The 14803-nt window shown below is 48.9% G+C and overlaps 1 protein-coding gene across 7 annotated transcripts in view; it reads left to right on the top strand.

The window, feature by feature from the left end:
• Window positions 1–14803, top strand: part of CUL9 (cullin 9) — a 35136-nt gene that overhangs the window by 4630 nt on the left and 15703 nt on the right. For all 7 annotated transcript variants that reach the window (XM_039854485.1, XM_039854484.1, XM_039854487.1 and 4 more), the window contains exons 5-26: window positions 392–527; window positions 689–882; window positions 1159–1564; window positions 1982–2174; window positions 4341–4548; window positions 6015–6211; window positions 6511–6728; window positions 7742–7991; window positions 8079–8184; window positions 8901–9128; window positions 9379–9469; window positions 9607–9778; window positions 11157–11262; window positions 11562–11657; window positions 11911–12086; window positions 12359–12492; window positions 12856–13035; window positions 13221–13330; window positions 13445–13627; window positions 13770–13930; window positions 14209–14437; window positions 14533–14722. In XM_039854485.1, coding sequence (XP_039710419.1) covers window positions 392–527; window positions 689–882; window positions 1159–1564; window positions 1982–2174; window positions 4341–4548; window positions 6015–6211; window positions 6511–6728; window positions 7742–7991; window positions 8079–8184; window positions 8901–9128; window positions 9379–9469; window positions 9607–9778; window positions 11157–11262; window positions 11562–11657; window positions 11911–12086; window positions 12359–12492; window positions 12856–13035; window positions 13221–13330; window positions 13445–13627; window positions 13770–13930; window positions 14209–14437; window positions 14533–14722 — 3964 coding nt within the window. The remainder of the gene's footprint in view (window positions 1–391; window positions 528–688; window positions 883–1158; window positions 1565–1981; window positions 2175–4340; window positions 4549–6014; window positions 6212–6510; window positions 6729–7741; window positions 7992–8078; window positions 8185–8900; window positions 9129–9378; window positions 9470–9606; window positions 9779–11156; window positions 11263–11561; window positions 11658–11910; window positions 12087–12358; window positions 12493–12855; window positions 13036–13220; window positions 13331–13444; window positions 13628–13769; window positions 13931–14208; window positions 14438–14532; window positions 14723–14803) is intronic.

The raw sequence follows: 14803 nt of genomic DNA, 5'->3' as shown, positions 1-14803 counted from the left end.
AGGGAGGATCAGCAATGGATGGGGTGGGGGGGCATTTGGAGAGTTGAGAAAATCTGGAGGGAGTGGGTGGGCTGTGAGGTTTAAGGAGAGACTCACACCCAGAAAGCAGAACTAATATATGGAGAGACCCTCCCCCTCCACTTTCCCTTCCACCTGTGGAGTTGACTGGGAGGGAGTATAGGAGCAGAAGCTATTAGGAAGAGATGAAAGCCAGACCCTACCATGATAGGGGAAGGGAGCCTTTTAGAGGTTTCCCCAAGCCTAGCCAGGTGTGCATCTGAGGGGTGTATGCTGCAGATCTGGGCCCAGCATGTCCTCTCAAGCCTGCACAACCCAGGGCTCAAAGCGAGCCCTTTCTGTTTTTCCCTCTTTCTTCCTCCTTCCATACCAGGTCTTCTGGCAGTCGACGGGCCGCACCTACTGGGTGCACTGGCACATGCTTGAGATCCTGGGCCCTGAGGAAGCTACTGAGGATACAGCTCCAGCAGTTGTAGAGAAGAAGGCAGGGGCCACTCTGTTGGGCACAGGTGAGCCTCGAAGGGGACTTTGACAGCATGTCTCTGAACAGAGGAGTAGTGCAGACGAATAGTGGCTGGAACGAAGCCACTCCTGACTGGGAGCTGCCCCAGAGATTCAGAAATCTACTCTATTCCTGGTGGATGATGAGATCCTATGCCTATATTCTCAGCACTTCCGTCCTGGGACTGGAAGCCTTTGGATGGGCTCTACTCTTTGCCATACCTCCAGCCTGAGCCTCAGAAGAATGAGGAATTGGGATACCTGACTCAGGCTGAGTGGTGGGAGCTGCTCTTTTTCATCAAGAAGTTGGACATATGTGAGCAGCAGCCGATTTTTCAGAATCTTCGGGAGAACCTGGATGAGGTATTTTAGGCCTGAGATGCCTGCAGAGTTTGTAGTGAGGTTAGAGATGGGATTGTCTAAGGAAGTTCTAGATATGGGACAGCTCCCAGTGTAGGAGGAGGCTGCAGCTAGAGGTTAGAAAGTATGAGGGGTCCTGCTGGGGGAGGAAACAAATGTGAGGGTCTGGTATGTAGAAGGTGCACAAGGTATAGCGGAAGGTGGCCACCCTTCCTATTACTGTCTCCAGGACCTTTGTGTCTGCTCATCCCTAAAATGCCTACCCACTTCTGTTGACAGACCCTGGATGAAAAGGCCCTAGGAGAAATCTCCATGCCCATAGAGGTGGCTGAGGGTCTGCTGCAGGTTCTCCGTAATCGGTTTGAGGGCAGCACCCTCAGCGACCTGCTCAACTCCCAGATCTACACTAAGTATGGGCTGCAACCTGATGAACTAAGCAGCTCATCTTCTTCACGAAGTCACCCCTGTACTCCAGATCCAGAAGAGGAGTCCAAGTTGGAGGCCAAGTTCTCAGAGGAAGAGATTGAGTCCTCCAAAGCAAAGGCTGAGTCCCCTAAGGCAGAGGCAGAGCCTGCTAAAGGAAAAACTGAGCCCCCCATGGCACAGAGTGATTCACAGTTGTTTAACCAGCTTCTGGTGACTGAGGGGATGGCTCTGCCCTCCGAGATGAAGGAGGCAGCCAGTGGTGAGTCAGATGCTGGGAGGAGAGGGCAAGGAACTTGGAACAAGTCCTGGGTGGTCCCCAGATAAGTGGATAATCAGGGTTGAGGGAAAGCCGTGGAGTAAGGTCCCATTTGCACAGAAAAATGCTTTGGAAGCATGCATCCATCTTCCTTCCTTTGGCCTTGATTACGTCTAATCAGTTGTGGCTCCCTTTCTTTAGTATCCCTGGAAAAGGGGGGTCCATTTTCCAGAGTATCTTCATTTTTGTCATTTGACTACTAAATCTTTTACACAGAATTGGAAAAGTTCTGAATGCAAGTTACAGTAATGAATAATGTATTAAAATATCAGTAGGATAACTGAGCTTGACCTTTAAATACTTCCAACTTAGAGGTACCACAGTTTTCTTAAGCCACTGCCTTTTCCTCATCCATTTCAGAAATGGCTAGAGCCTTGCGGGGTCCAGGTCCACGCAGCTCCCTGGATCAGCATGTGACAGCGGTTGTGACCACGGTGCAAATATCCAGCTTGGACACAAACTTGCAGCTTTCAGGGCTCTATGCCCTCTCTCAGGCTGTGGAGGAGGTCACTGAGCGGGACCACCCTCTGGTCCGTCCCGACAGATCCTTGAGGTTGGAATGGTGGCAGGGAGAGGTTTTGGTTTAAGTTGTCAGAGGGAAAGGAGGGTAGTAGGGAGGAAAGGAGCTATGAGATCAAGAATTAGAAAGGCTAGAGGTGAAAGAAGGGTCAGCCTGAGGATTAGCAGGAGGGTAGAATGGTATCATGGCTAATACTCTTGGAACACTTATTCTTCACCAGACTCCGTGCTTAGAGTTTTACATGCATTCTCATTAAATCCTCCTATCACCTGAGGAAGTCATTCCTTTTCTTATTCCATTGTATGGGTGAGGAAACTGAGGCTTAGAAAATGTAACTGACTTGCCCAGAATTTGACAGAAAGCAGAGCTAGGATTCAAACCTATAGGTCCTTTGACTCTAGAACTTGAGCTTTTTTCTTTTTTCTTTTCCATTCTTTTTTTTCCCCTTCCTTATTTTTTATTTTAGAAGTGTTTTTGTTTTACTACCTCTTAATTATATAAATAATACACAAATTTTCTTTTTAAAGGATCTGAAGAATATAAAAGAACATAGAATGAAAAGTTAAAGTCCCTTTTCACTACAGTCTGGAGCATATTCTTTAGACCTCCTCTAGATTTACTTTTGTTAGTGCATTTGGATATAGAACATTTTCTGAGTGTGTATTTTAATATATGTAATTATACTCTATGTATTTCTGCAACTTTTCCCCACACTCAGTATGTCTTATGAGGGCTCTCCATATCCATCCACATAGAGCTGCCTCATTAGGACTGCAGAGGACTCTACAGTATGGTTATGTCCAAGTTCAAATACAGGATTCTAATGGATCTGTTTTTCCACATGCCTGCCAATACTGGATATTGCCATTTTTTAAACCTATGAGCTTGACAAAATTTTAAATGTTATCTCTTTGTTTTAATTTCTTAGACATGTTTGCACACATATGTAGTGTGTCTTCACCTATAAATAATGTGTTCTTACCCTCTGCCCACTTTCTTATTAAGTCTTTGTCTTTTTCTTTCTTACTAATTTCTAGGAATGCTGGATATTAATCTGTTATTTATATTTTAAATATAAGAAATCATGACTATAGAAGGGGATATATATTTAAAGCGTATTTGATTCACATTGTGGTCATCATAAAGCTCATGAGAAAAGACAGATAAAAACAGAACTTTGCCAGTAACTTTATTTGCCTTCTTTCCCAGAATTTCTTCCTTTGTGTTCCTTTCCTACATAGTTCATAGGCACCTCCTCAATATGCATCTCTGTCACTGTGGAGAAAGATGTTAATCTTGGCTTTTTTCCTCTTGTGATGCTCACTGTCTTTCAGGGACTTTGGGGGGAACTTTTTTCTTTCCTTCTGATCAGCATTTCTGCTGGACATGTTCTCTGACTCATATGGCTTGCCTTATAACTTTGTGGATAGCGTCTTCCATTGTGATAAAGTTTTAGATTTTATGTTGCTATATTTTTCAACTTTCTTTAACGCTTCTAGATTTTATGTCCTACTTAGGAGGGTCTATCCTATTCCAGGATTATAAAAATATTTCCCTATGTTTTCTAAAAATATTTATGGTTTTGTTTTTCACATTTATTTTAAAACCTGTTTGCAATTTGTTTTCGCAGGTAGAGCGAAGCAGAGTTCTAGCTTTAATTTTTTCAGCTAGATAGCCAGGTGTTTCCATATCACATTTTGCAGGTCCTTCCTGTCTTTACTGGCTGAGATGCCGTCCTTATCTCTTTTCCCATCTATCGATCCTTTTGGCTACCCTGTATCATTTCCAGAGATTTATTTAATTATTCTAAGTTTGTATTTTGATAACTAGTAGGCAAGTCTACCATTATTTCTTTCCAAACATTTCTTTACTGTTCTTGATTATTTCCTCTTCCTGTGCCTGAATCTGTCATGTTTTTAAAAACCTTTTAGGCATTTTGATAAAAATTACATTGAATTTGTAGACTTATTTGGGAAGATGAGCCAGAGTTCCTAACCATTTTTCCTCTCTGCCTCCTTCATGAAGTGAGGAGCCAGAGGCAGTTAGACTGCAGAGGAGAGGGCATCAGGAATGAGTCTAAGGCAAGGAGGGCAGGCTGGAAAGGGGTGAGGGTGATGACTGGGTCCTGGTGGGTAGGGTTGGGCAGGAAGTCAAGCATGACTCTTGTGGGGAGAAACTCCAATGTCTCTTCTCTCTCAGAGAGAAGCTGGTGAAGACACTGGTGGAGCTGCTGACCAATCAGGTGGGAGAGAAGATGGTGGTGGTGCTGGCCCTGCGCCTCTTGTACCTGCTCATGACCAAGCATGAATGGCGCCCACTCTTTGCCAGGGAAGGTGGCATCTACGCTGTGCTGGTTTGCATGCAAGAATATAAGACTTCCGTCTTGGTGCAGCAGGCAGGGTTGGCGGTGAGTGGAACTGGGCCTGGCAGAAGTAAGCGATGGGCGAGATGGGCAGTTTGGGAGACTGCTAATCTTGAGGAGGTACTGTGGCGATTTAGACTAAAGAGAAGACCTCAACATGGAAAGATGCAGATGGATTTAAGAGTTCCAGCTGGACAGTCTTGGAGCTTGAGTGCATGCTCAGAGAAACGGAGAATGATGTTTTTAAAAATGACTCCAGGTTTAAAATTGAGCAGGAGAGTGGATGAGGTGGCTATCTACTAAGTGGAGAATTTTGGAGGAGGAAGAGGTATGGGGAGAAGGTCAGGAGTTGAGTTTTTAGGTATGTTGAATTTCCCGTGCCTTTTTAGTTACAATTAGGTGTCTGGTTAAAGACTGATTTTCTAGATGAGACAAAGTAGGTTTTTACCCTTTGATCTGAGTGGTATCCTTACACAGAAAATACTGCCTCCCCAGATGTGGGTAAAATAAAGCCAGCATTGCCATTGCCTTGCTGCCTGGGTCTAGAGAATGGGAAGGGAGGCTCTCGTCCAGGGGTGCTTAACAGAAGAACTGGCTTTCTGACTACTCCAGACAGAAGTGCTGGCTGGTAGGAGGTGGGGGCAGGGTGCGCTCTCGATAGCCTGAGGGACCTTGAGCAGGGCCTGGTGCGCCTCAGTTCCGAGAACGGCTTCCAGCATTATAAATGTGGCAAGGAACATATGGCCCCTTAGAGCAGGCCGTTCCAGGGAGAGGCCGGGAAGCTCCTTCCTCTACGGGCCTATTAGATGCTGTTCCTCCCAAGAGCAGCCAAACATTCATAGTGCAGGCCATGTCTGCTTAAAGAATTCCCTGATCTTTTCAAATTGCATGACCAAAATACAGCATTTGTCTTTAAATTCAACCTCTTGCCCTATAACAAAATAACATCATTTTGTTTATGACCGAGATCCACAGAATTCATATGATTGGGGCAGAGTGGAGTGGCCAAAGGGAGAAAGCCTCATTACATCATTTGCTTGGAGGATCCAGGCCTCCTAAGGGGGGATTATCCTGAAAATTATTTCTAATTCCTAGAGGGTTTCTTCTCAGGAGCCAGTCCTTTCACCAGGAGAGACATTCTCCACTCTAATGGTATAGTGTTCATCTTAATTAATTTTTTCCTGTAGTACCAGCTGCAGGAGGCCCTCAGAGGAGGGGACGTCTGTCCCACCAAGGTTAGCCTTGGTGCTGATAGAGAGAAGTTGTGGACTGATATTAGCACCATTTGAGCCTTAGATTTTTTGTGTGTGCTTTGTTTCGTTTTGTTCTTTTTTGTTATTTGACATTCAGTGTCCCATCACTACCTCTTCCATTTCTATCTCTTACTTGACCTATTTGCAAACAGTTCAGCTTCCCCAAAGTCTGAGGTCTGGAATGATGGCCTGACTCTCTCCTTCCTCTGCGTGGTAGCTCTGCCCATTCCTAACTCTGCTTCTCCATCCCCCTTACAGGCGCTGAAGATGCTGGCCATTGCCAGCTCCTCGGAGATCCCCAATTTTGTTACTGGCCGAGATTCTATCCACCCATTATTTGATGCCCAGATGACCAGAGAGATCTTTGCCAGCATTGACTCAGCCACGCGCCCGGGTTCCGAGAGCCTGCTCCTTACCATCCCTGCAGCTGTGATCCTGATGCTGAACACTGAGGGGTCAGGACATCACCCTCCAAACTCCTGCTAAGCCCACAGCCCCGCTGCTTCCTTGCCTAAGTCTCGTGTTTTGCAGAAATTCCCTTCATGTTGTTACCTCTGGGTAAAACATTGGTGGCCCTCTCTGACTGAGAGCAGAGACACTTCCTTCATTCCTGGGGTTGGGAGGAGTGACCTGAGGGCAGGGACCCCTGGAACCCTTTCCTCCATGGCTGTAGGGCGTCTCCCCTGTTTATTTGCTTCTTATTTCCATTGCATTCACTCTGTCAATTTCTTCCTGGGTCACCTCCCTCCTCCAGGTGCTCCTCCGCAGTGAGAAATGGCCTGCTCCTGCTCAACCTGCTTTTGTGCAACCACCACACTTTGGGAGACCAGATTATAACACAAGAGCTGAGAGACACCTTGTTCAGGCACTCAGGGGTAGCACTGGGGATAGAACCCATGCCCACCACACGCACTATCCTCATGATGCTTCTCAATCGCTACTCAGAGCCGCCGGGCAGTCCTGAGCATGCAGGTACCATTGTGGAGGGGGTGGTTCTGCTGAGGACTCAGACAGTGCCAGCCCGTGGCCAGGAAGCCTACGGTTTACTTTCTCATACCTTCCTGGAAGGACACAATGAACCTTCGAGAAATGAGTGAGAATTTTAGTGCTCAAGTGAAGACTTAAGTAGAACTTCCTGACTAAGAGGAGAGGGAGACCCTAGAATAGGTACAAGGTACTTGCCTTCCCTGAATGGCTTTAAACATATGAGGATTGCCATCTGTCTAGTCTGGGTTTGGTCTCGTCTTATTTCACATGGAAAGTTTGGTTGAAATGACTTCTAGAGGATGTGGTTCCATAGTGTATTGGTTAGCCCGTCTGCTTTACACGCAGAAGGTCCTGGGTTTGCACCCCATAGGAGCCACGGTCCACAGTCTATGGCCATGCCGCCCTAAACAAGTCCGATGTCTGATCTCGGAAGCTAAGCAGTGTTGGGCCTGGTTAGTACTTGGGTGGGAGACCACCTAGGAAGACCAGGTGGCATAAATTTATGCTATAGGCATAAATTTAAAAAAAAAATTTAGAAAAAAAATAGAAATGACTTCTAGAGAGGCTTTCAAAGGAATTATAACTTACACAGAAAGTTTGTGATTAGACACATGAAATATTGATGTGTCTTTCAGTCTGTATATCTAAAGCTCCCATACCAGGCAGAATAGGGATGTAATGATAACAGCTAACATTTATTGGCATATGTAACAGCATAGCTAACATTTAATGATAAAATGTAATTATATGATCATAAGAGATTAAAAATGTGTAAACTTGACAGTGCTTGCCGTACTAGGCTTTTTTTTTTTACATGTGGCTAGGCATATATTTGGGGCTGGAAAAGGAAATGCCCCACAGTTTGGTAGAAAATGCAGATATCCTCCAACTGGGAGGAAAATTTGGCAGTGATTTTCAGGAACTGCCTATTTCTTGATTTGACCAACTTGTATGAATCCTCTTCATACGTATTTCCTTCCTCCTGTGTGTCTTGGCAGCAACACTGGAGACCTCCAGTGTCCAGGGCCAGGATGGGTCCCCTGACCTGCTGATCCGATCCCTGGTGAGGGGCCCATCTGCAGAACTCCTTCTGGACCTGGAGCGAGTGCTGTGCCGTGAGGGCGGCCCAGGGGGCGCCATGAGGCCCCTCCTCAAGAGCCTCCAGCAGGAGACCCAGCCCTTCCTTCTGTTGCTGCGGACTCTGGATGCCCCTGGGCCCAACAAAACTCTACTGCTGACCTCGCTGAGGTGAGGGGCCTGTTGTGCCCCAATGCGTGGGAGGCAAGGGGAGCTGGCAGACTGTAGAGACTTCACTTGTTTCCATCCCTTCACCAGGGTCATGACCCGGCTGCTGGATTACTCTGAGGCGATGGCCCTCCCCTGGCATGAGGTCTTAGAGCCCTGCCTCAACTGCCTGAGTGGCCCCAGCAGTGACTCTGAGGTACCAGTGCCTTGGCAAGTGCGGGGGAGGGAAAGGTAGCCTTTGGGACAACAGCTACCTCTGGCACAGCATAGCCTTTCTGGACGTGTCTGGACACTAGGAGGGCTAGGTAAGAAGGAGAAGGCTATTGACACTTAAGAGTCTCTAGAACTGGGACCTTTGAAGTACAGGCACACCTCAGAGGTATTGCAGGCTCAGTTCCAGACCACTGCAGTAAAGTGAGTATTGCAACAAAGTTGTGCTCTTTTTGCTGGTGGAGGGTCTTGCCTTCAATTGGTAAAAAACACATCTGTGAAGCACAGTAAAGCAAAGCTCAATAAAATGTGGTGTGCCTGTATAAACTTTTCGACTTCACGTGGATTTTAGGTTGTGGGTTTAGGAGAAGCCCTCATTCAGCAATCCAAACATTCCTTGCTCCTCACCCTTCAGGGTTTGTGCATTGTGAGCGAGGCTTAGGCCCCCAGGTTGGCTCTTGAGATAATTTGGACCTGACAGGAAGAACCCTGGGAAGCTGAGCCCCACTCATGCCAGCTCACTCCAGAGTCCCAGCACCCCAGTCTTCTTTTCCAACCTGTCTTTGGTATTCTCCTTTCCCTGGGCTTCTGAATTTCTCCAAAATCTCAGCTACCACATTCTCTTTACTAAACTTATCCCTCCTCAACCCTTATGTGGCTTGCCTATGTTTCCCATACTAATCTTTGTCACTCTGGGCTCAGATTGTTCAGGAGCTGCTCTGCTTCCTGCATCGCCTGGCCTCAATGCACAAGGACTATGCAGTGGTGCTCTGCTGCTTGGGAGCCAAAGAGGCCCTCTCCAAAGTCCTGGACAAACACTCGGGTCAGCTGCTACTGGCCTGCGAGCTTCGGGACCTGGTGACAGAGTGTGAAAAACATGCCCAGCTCTATAGTAGCCTCACCTCCAGTATCCTAGCTGGCTGCATTCAAGTAAGGAGGCTCATAGGTACAGAACTAAGCCAGGAGCGAGGGAAGGGGATTCAGTATGTGACCCTATTTGGTATCCTGGTTTGGCCTGAGTGGTAGCAAATCTGGGGTACTTATTACTCAACCTTTACCCTACATGGTCCTGTTCTGCCAGAATTTGGGGGAAAAAAGGGTTAGGTGTTCTGTTGCTCCCTGACTCTTTCTCCATATATCTCTGTGTTTTCCATTTCCCTTTCTCATGTTCCGGCTGCAGATGGTGCTGGGCCAGATCGAAGTTCACAGACGAACCCACCAACCCATCAACATTCCTTTCTTTGACGTGTTCCTTAGGCATCTCTGCCAGGGTTCGTGTCCCAATCTGCTTTCTCCTGGTTCCCACCCCAGCATCTGCCCTCCCCTTCCCTTCCCTCTCTAGTCCCTTTCCTTTTTTCTCTCTTAACTAACCAGGCTGTGACTGCCACCCCTTCCCACTTGCCCCCAGGCTCCAGTGTGGAAGTGAAGGAGGACAAGTGCTGGGAGAAGGTGGAAGTGTCCTCCAACCCGCACCGGGCCAGCAAGCTGACGGACCGCAACCCCAAGACCTACTGGGAGTCCAATGGCAGCACCGGCTCCCACTACATCACCTTGCACATGCACCGTGGTGTTCTTGTTAGGTGTGAACACACCCACGTACACAACACGATCTGTAACCCCTGAGGAATATACACAAACCTATTTTGTGCAGTGAATATATAGACACATTGTAGACCTACCTTCTCTGTGCTAGGTATAGACATCCCCTCACTCCCTCAGCCTGATGACATGCTCCGCCAACAGGTACAGATGTCACTCCCTGTGCTTGATGTTGAGGGAGATTGATAACTTACTTATCCACTCTTCCATGGGCATTTGTTTAATGCATACTCGGTGCCAGGCACCGTGCAAAGGTCTGGAGCTACAAGGACAGTAAGATATGGGACCTGTCTTCAGTGAATTTGCAGTCTAGTTGGGAAGCCAGGCTGGAAAATCAATAAGAGCGAAGAGTAAGAAAAAGCATTGTGGTCGACATGTACATTGGATCATGAGGCCAACTGAGAGGTCAGAGAAGGCCTCCAAAAGGAGGGGTTGACTGAACTGAATTTTGAAGTAGAAAATGGCGAGGTAAAGAGAGGGCAATGGATATTCCAGACAGAGGGACAGCACATGTGCAGAATGGAAGAAACAGGATGATGTATTTGGGGAAAGTTTAAGTAAATGTGTTTGGCAGGAATGAAGGGTGTGTCTAGTGAAGTAGCAGGAGGTGAAGCCAGAAAAGTAGGTTGAGCCAGATCACAAAGAGTTTTATGAGCTAAGAAGTATGAGCTTTATTCTGAAACTTGGGAAGGCATTGAAGGATTTTAAAAAAGGAAGAGACAAAACTTAGATTTTTTTTTTTTTTTTTTCAGAAAATTCATTCTGGCAATCAAGTGGGTTTGGAGGCCAGGAGAAAAAGTAGAAAGGTTTATGCAGTAGTATAGTTGAGAAATGATGAATGTCTTCAGGCAGAGGGAATGGGAATAGCTAGGAGATTATGGACTGGGAGATCTTGAGAGGCAGAGTCTGCAGTACTTGCCATTGACTGGATGAGGGAAGCCAAGAGAGGGAAAAGTCACAGTGAGTGTTCTATTTGAGTACTGAGTGGATGTCAGTTTTCTTTCCCAGGAGAGAGAAATAGGAAGAGGGGCAGGTTTCTGTGGACAGATGATCGTTCCATATGGGCATGTTGACTGAGGTACCTGTGGGGCCTGACATGGAAATTTCTGTTGGATACACAGCATGGAAGCTCAGGAGAGTGGTCTAGGGTAAAGATGTGCATTTGGAGTCATTGGGGTATTTTCAGTTGAAAGTCTGGGTTTAAATGAAATTGCTTTGGGGGAAGATAAAGACAAGAGCAGAGGGTCTGGGGAAGACTGATGCTTACACAGAGGGACAAGTCTGAGGAGGAAGTAGTGAAAGTCATTTTGAACTAAGAGCAGGGTCTCGCTTCTGACTTATTCCTTTCTCCTCTCCCAGGCAGCTGACACTGCTGGTGGCCAGTGAGGACTCAAGTTACATGCCGGCCAGGGTGGTGGTGTTTGGTGGTGACAGTGCCAGCTGCATCAGCACTGAGCTCAATACGGTGGGGACCCTGGTGCCCCCCTCCCTTTCATCTTACTCTCCATCTTTCTGTTTGTCCCAGGGCCTTATCAGAAGGACCCAGTCCCTGGGGAATTCCCATATTCCCTTCCTCCTGGGCAGGCACTGCCTTGTAAACAGTGAGAGTGGGATTAGGGACGTGGAGCCATATAAATCCATGAGTTCAGTGCAGGAGCAGTGACGGGCACACACCATCACAAATTTGGCTGCTGTCAACAGTCCTTCCAATCCCACTTCTGGAGGTGACAACTCTCTCTCTCCCTCTTCTTCCTGCCCCTCCAGGTGAATGTCGTGCCCTCTGCCAGCCGGGTGATCCTCCTGGAGAACCTGAACCGCTTCTGGCCCATCATCCAGATCCGTATAAAGCGCTGCCAGCAGGTATGGTGAGAGAAGAGGCAGAGGGCAGGGGATCAGGAGGTAGACAACATCTCTGTAGTGGCTGCATCCTCCAGTGTTTGGGAGCTAGGCTTAGGCCTAAGTTCTTCCTTAGTCTGCTTGGGGATGGGCCAAGAGCCTGTAGAGATGTGGGACCTTCTTGTGTAGCTCTAGGAACTCAGAGTATGAGGCCTGGCTGTGGTAGTGCTTGGAGGCTGGGTGGCTTAGGTGACAGATAAGTCTGTGCATGTTATAGGGCGGCATCGACACCCGAGTTCGGGGTGTGGAGGTGCTGGGCCCCAAGCCCACTTTCTGGCCACTATTCCGAGAGCAGCTGTGTCGCCGTACATGTCTCTTCTACACAATTTGGGCACAAGCCTGGAGCCGGGATATAGCAGAGGACCGCAGGCGCCTCCTACAGCTGTGTCCCAGGTGGGTGGGGCAAGAGGTAGGCAGAGTTGAAAGCAGGAGGGGAGGTGGTTAAAGGAGCATGACACTGTGAAGGAGATATGCTCTTGTGGGAGTCTGGAAGGTAAAGCAGCAGCCAGGACTCGAGGAGGAAAACATAGGTGAGAAGTGTGTGCTGCTACGGGAGAGCTGGGGAAGGGACAGAGCATGGGGTGATTGGGAGTTGACTGCACTTGAGTGGAGGCCTCAAGGGAATCTGTGCCTTTAATCTTTGACCACACACTATTTATTTCAAGACTAAACAGGGTTTTGCGCCACGAGCAGAATTTTGCTGATCGCTTCCTCCCTGATGATGAGGCCGCCCAAGCACTGGGCAAGACCTGCTGGGAGGCCCTGGTCAGCCCCCTGGTGCAGAACATCACCTCCCCTGGTAACCATCCCGACCCCTGGCCCCACTAACCTGCTCCTGTCGTTATTCCCAGGGACCGTCTGAGTTAATGCTCTTGGTTCTCTTGGTTCCTGTCTTTATCCCTGAAGGCCCGTCTCCTCAGTGTTCCTTTCCCTCCTGCCCCAGGGACTGCTCTCTGAGACTCTGGTATTTGAATCTTTCCCTCTACCCCACCCCCAGCCTGTTACTTTATCCCCAGACTCCAGCTGAAGCAAACCTTGGTGTGGGGAGAACTAGGGCCCTGCTGCCCCCAAACCCGTTTGTACAATTACTCCTTCTGTCTCCTCCGGGGCTGTATGTTCCCCGTTTCCCACGTAGACCTGTTCCTGACCTGTCTTCTTTTAGATGCGGAAGGTGTGAGCTCCCTGGGATGGCTGCTGGGTCAGTACTTAGAGCAGAGGGAGAGCTCTCGGAACCCCCTGAGTCGCGCAGCATCCTTTGCCTCTCGAGTTCGTCGCCTTTGCCACTTGCTGGTGCATGTGGAGCCTCCTCCTGGGCTTTCTCCTGAGCCATCCACTCGGCCTTGTAAGTCACAGTTGTGGCCGGTTGAGCTAAGAATTTTGGTAGCAGCGATATCTGGCTCCTCCCCTCTTGGATTTTACTCTTTTATGCCGCTTTGTTTTGGGTATTTCCAGGGGTCAGTACCCAAGACCCCAGGAATCACCCAGGGGCTGAGATGGAACCCTTTCCTTTGCTCTCTGTCTCCACAGTCAGCAAGAACAGTAAGGGTCGGGATCGTAGCCCTGGGCCTTCACCAGTTCTTCCAAGCAGCAGCCTGAGGAATCTAACACAGTGCTGGCTGAGTGTGGTACAGGAGCAGGTGGGCAGAAGGAAGCTGAACTCTCGAGGGGGAAGGGTGGGGGAGTGGTGGTCTGCTAGGCTCTTCACATACTGGGACTTTTATTTATGGTATTTTTTTTCCCCTTCTCCTCAGGTCAGCAGGTTCCTGGCTGCAGCCTGGAGGGCCCCAGACTTCGTTCCTCGTTACTGTACACTCTATGAGCACTTGCAGAGAGCAGGCTCAGAGCTCTTTGGGCCTCGAGCAGCCTTCACACTGGCCCTGCGCAGTGGCTCCTCGGGTGCCTTGCTGCAGCAGTCCTTCCTCACTGCCACTCACGTGAGTATCACCAGCCTCCCAGTCAGTGGGGCTGTAAGCTCATACCCGAGACTCATCTCTTTCTGCTCATTATTCTGTCACTCCCCACTCTCCTCCTCTACTCCTTCTTCATGATTCGCTCATGCCCTTTCCGTTGCCTCAGATAAGTGAGCAGTTTGCGCGGCACATCGACCAACAGATCCAGAGCCACCTGATTGGTGGAGCCCCTCGAGTGGAAATGCTGGGGCAGCTTCAGCAGCACCTGGAGCCCATCATGGTCCTTTCTGGCCTGGAGCTGGCCACTACTTTTGAGCACTTTTACCAGTGAGTGCAGGTCTGGAGAGGTAGAGAATGGGAGGCTGAGAGTCTAGAGAGGACAAAGATTTTAGTCTTAGAAGAAAGACAAGGGAGGAGGTGAAGGGTGGTGGGAGGAGAGATTAAGATCCAGAGATGGCTGTGGGATTCGTGGATAGGGAGTGGGAAGGAAGAGGTGAGGTAGGGCCTGTGACTCAGGCCGGCTGCAACAGAGAGACTATGTTCTTACTGGGGAGGTTGGGCCATACAGAGTGCCCACACTGAGGCCCGGGCTGTGTGTGCTGCAGGCACTACATGGCGGACCGTCTCCTGAGCCTGGGCTCGAGCTGGCTGGAGGGGGCCGTGCTGGAGCAGATAGGTCCCTGCTTCCCCAACCGCCTCCCCCAGCAGATGCTGCGGAGCCTGAGCGCCTCCCAGGAGCTGCAGCGCCAGTTCCACCTCTTCCAGCTCCAGCAGCTTGACAAGCTGCTCTTGAAGCAGGAGAATGAGGAAGAACAGGGCCTGGAAGAAGAGGAGGTAAGAGCAAGGGAAAAGAGTGGGAGAACAGGAGAATAGGAGACTAGACCAAAGAAGGGGAGCCCAAGAGCCCTTGAAATCCTTCTGTCTCTCAGGAGGAAGAGGAAGAAGAGGAGGCTGAGAAAGAATTATTTATTGAAGATCCAAGTCCAACAGTTTCTATACTGGTCCTGTCACCACGCTGCTGGCCGGTCTCCCCACTCTGCTACCTGTACCATCCCAGAAAGTGCCTTCCCAAAGAATTCTGTGATGCCCTTGACCGCTTCTCCAGTTTCTACAGCCAGAGTGAGGAGATAGAGACAGGCAACTGGAGACTGGGGTGAGATTTGGGGTGGCAAGAGAGGAAGAGGAGAGGACCTTTGGACA

Source organism: Pteropus medius, unplaced genomic scaffold, assembly GCF_902729225.1.
Source record: "Pteropus medius unplaced genomic scaffold, Ma_sr-lr_union100, whole genome shotgun sequence".
NCBI lineage: Eukaryota > Metazoa > Chordata > Mammalia > Chiroptera > Pteropodidae > Pteropus > Pteropus medius.
This window is presented reverse-complemented; position numbering and strand designations above follow the sequence as displayed.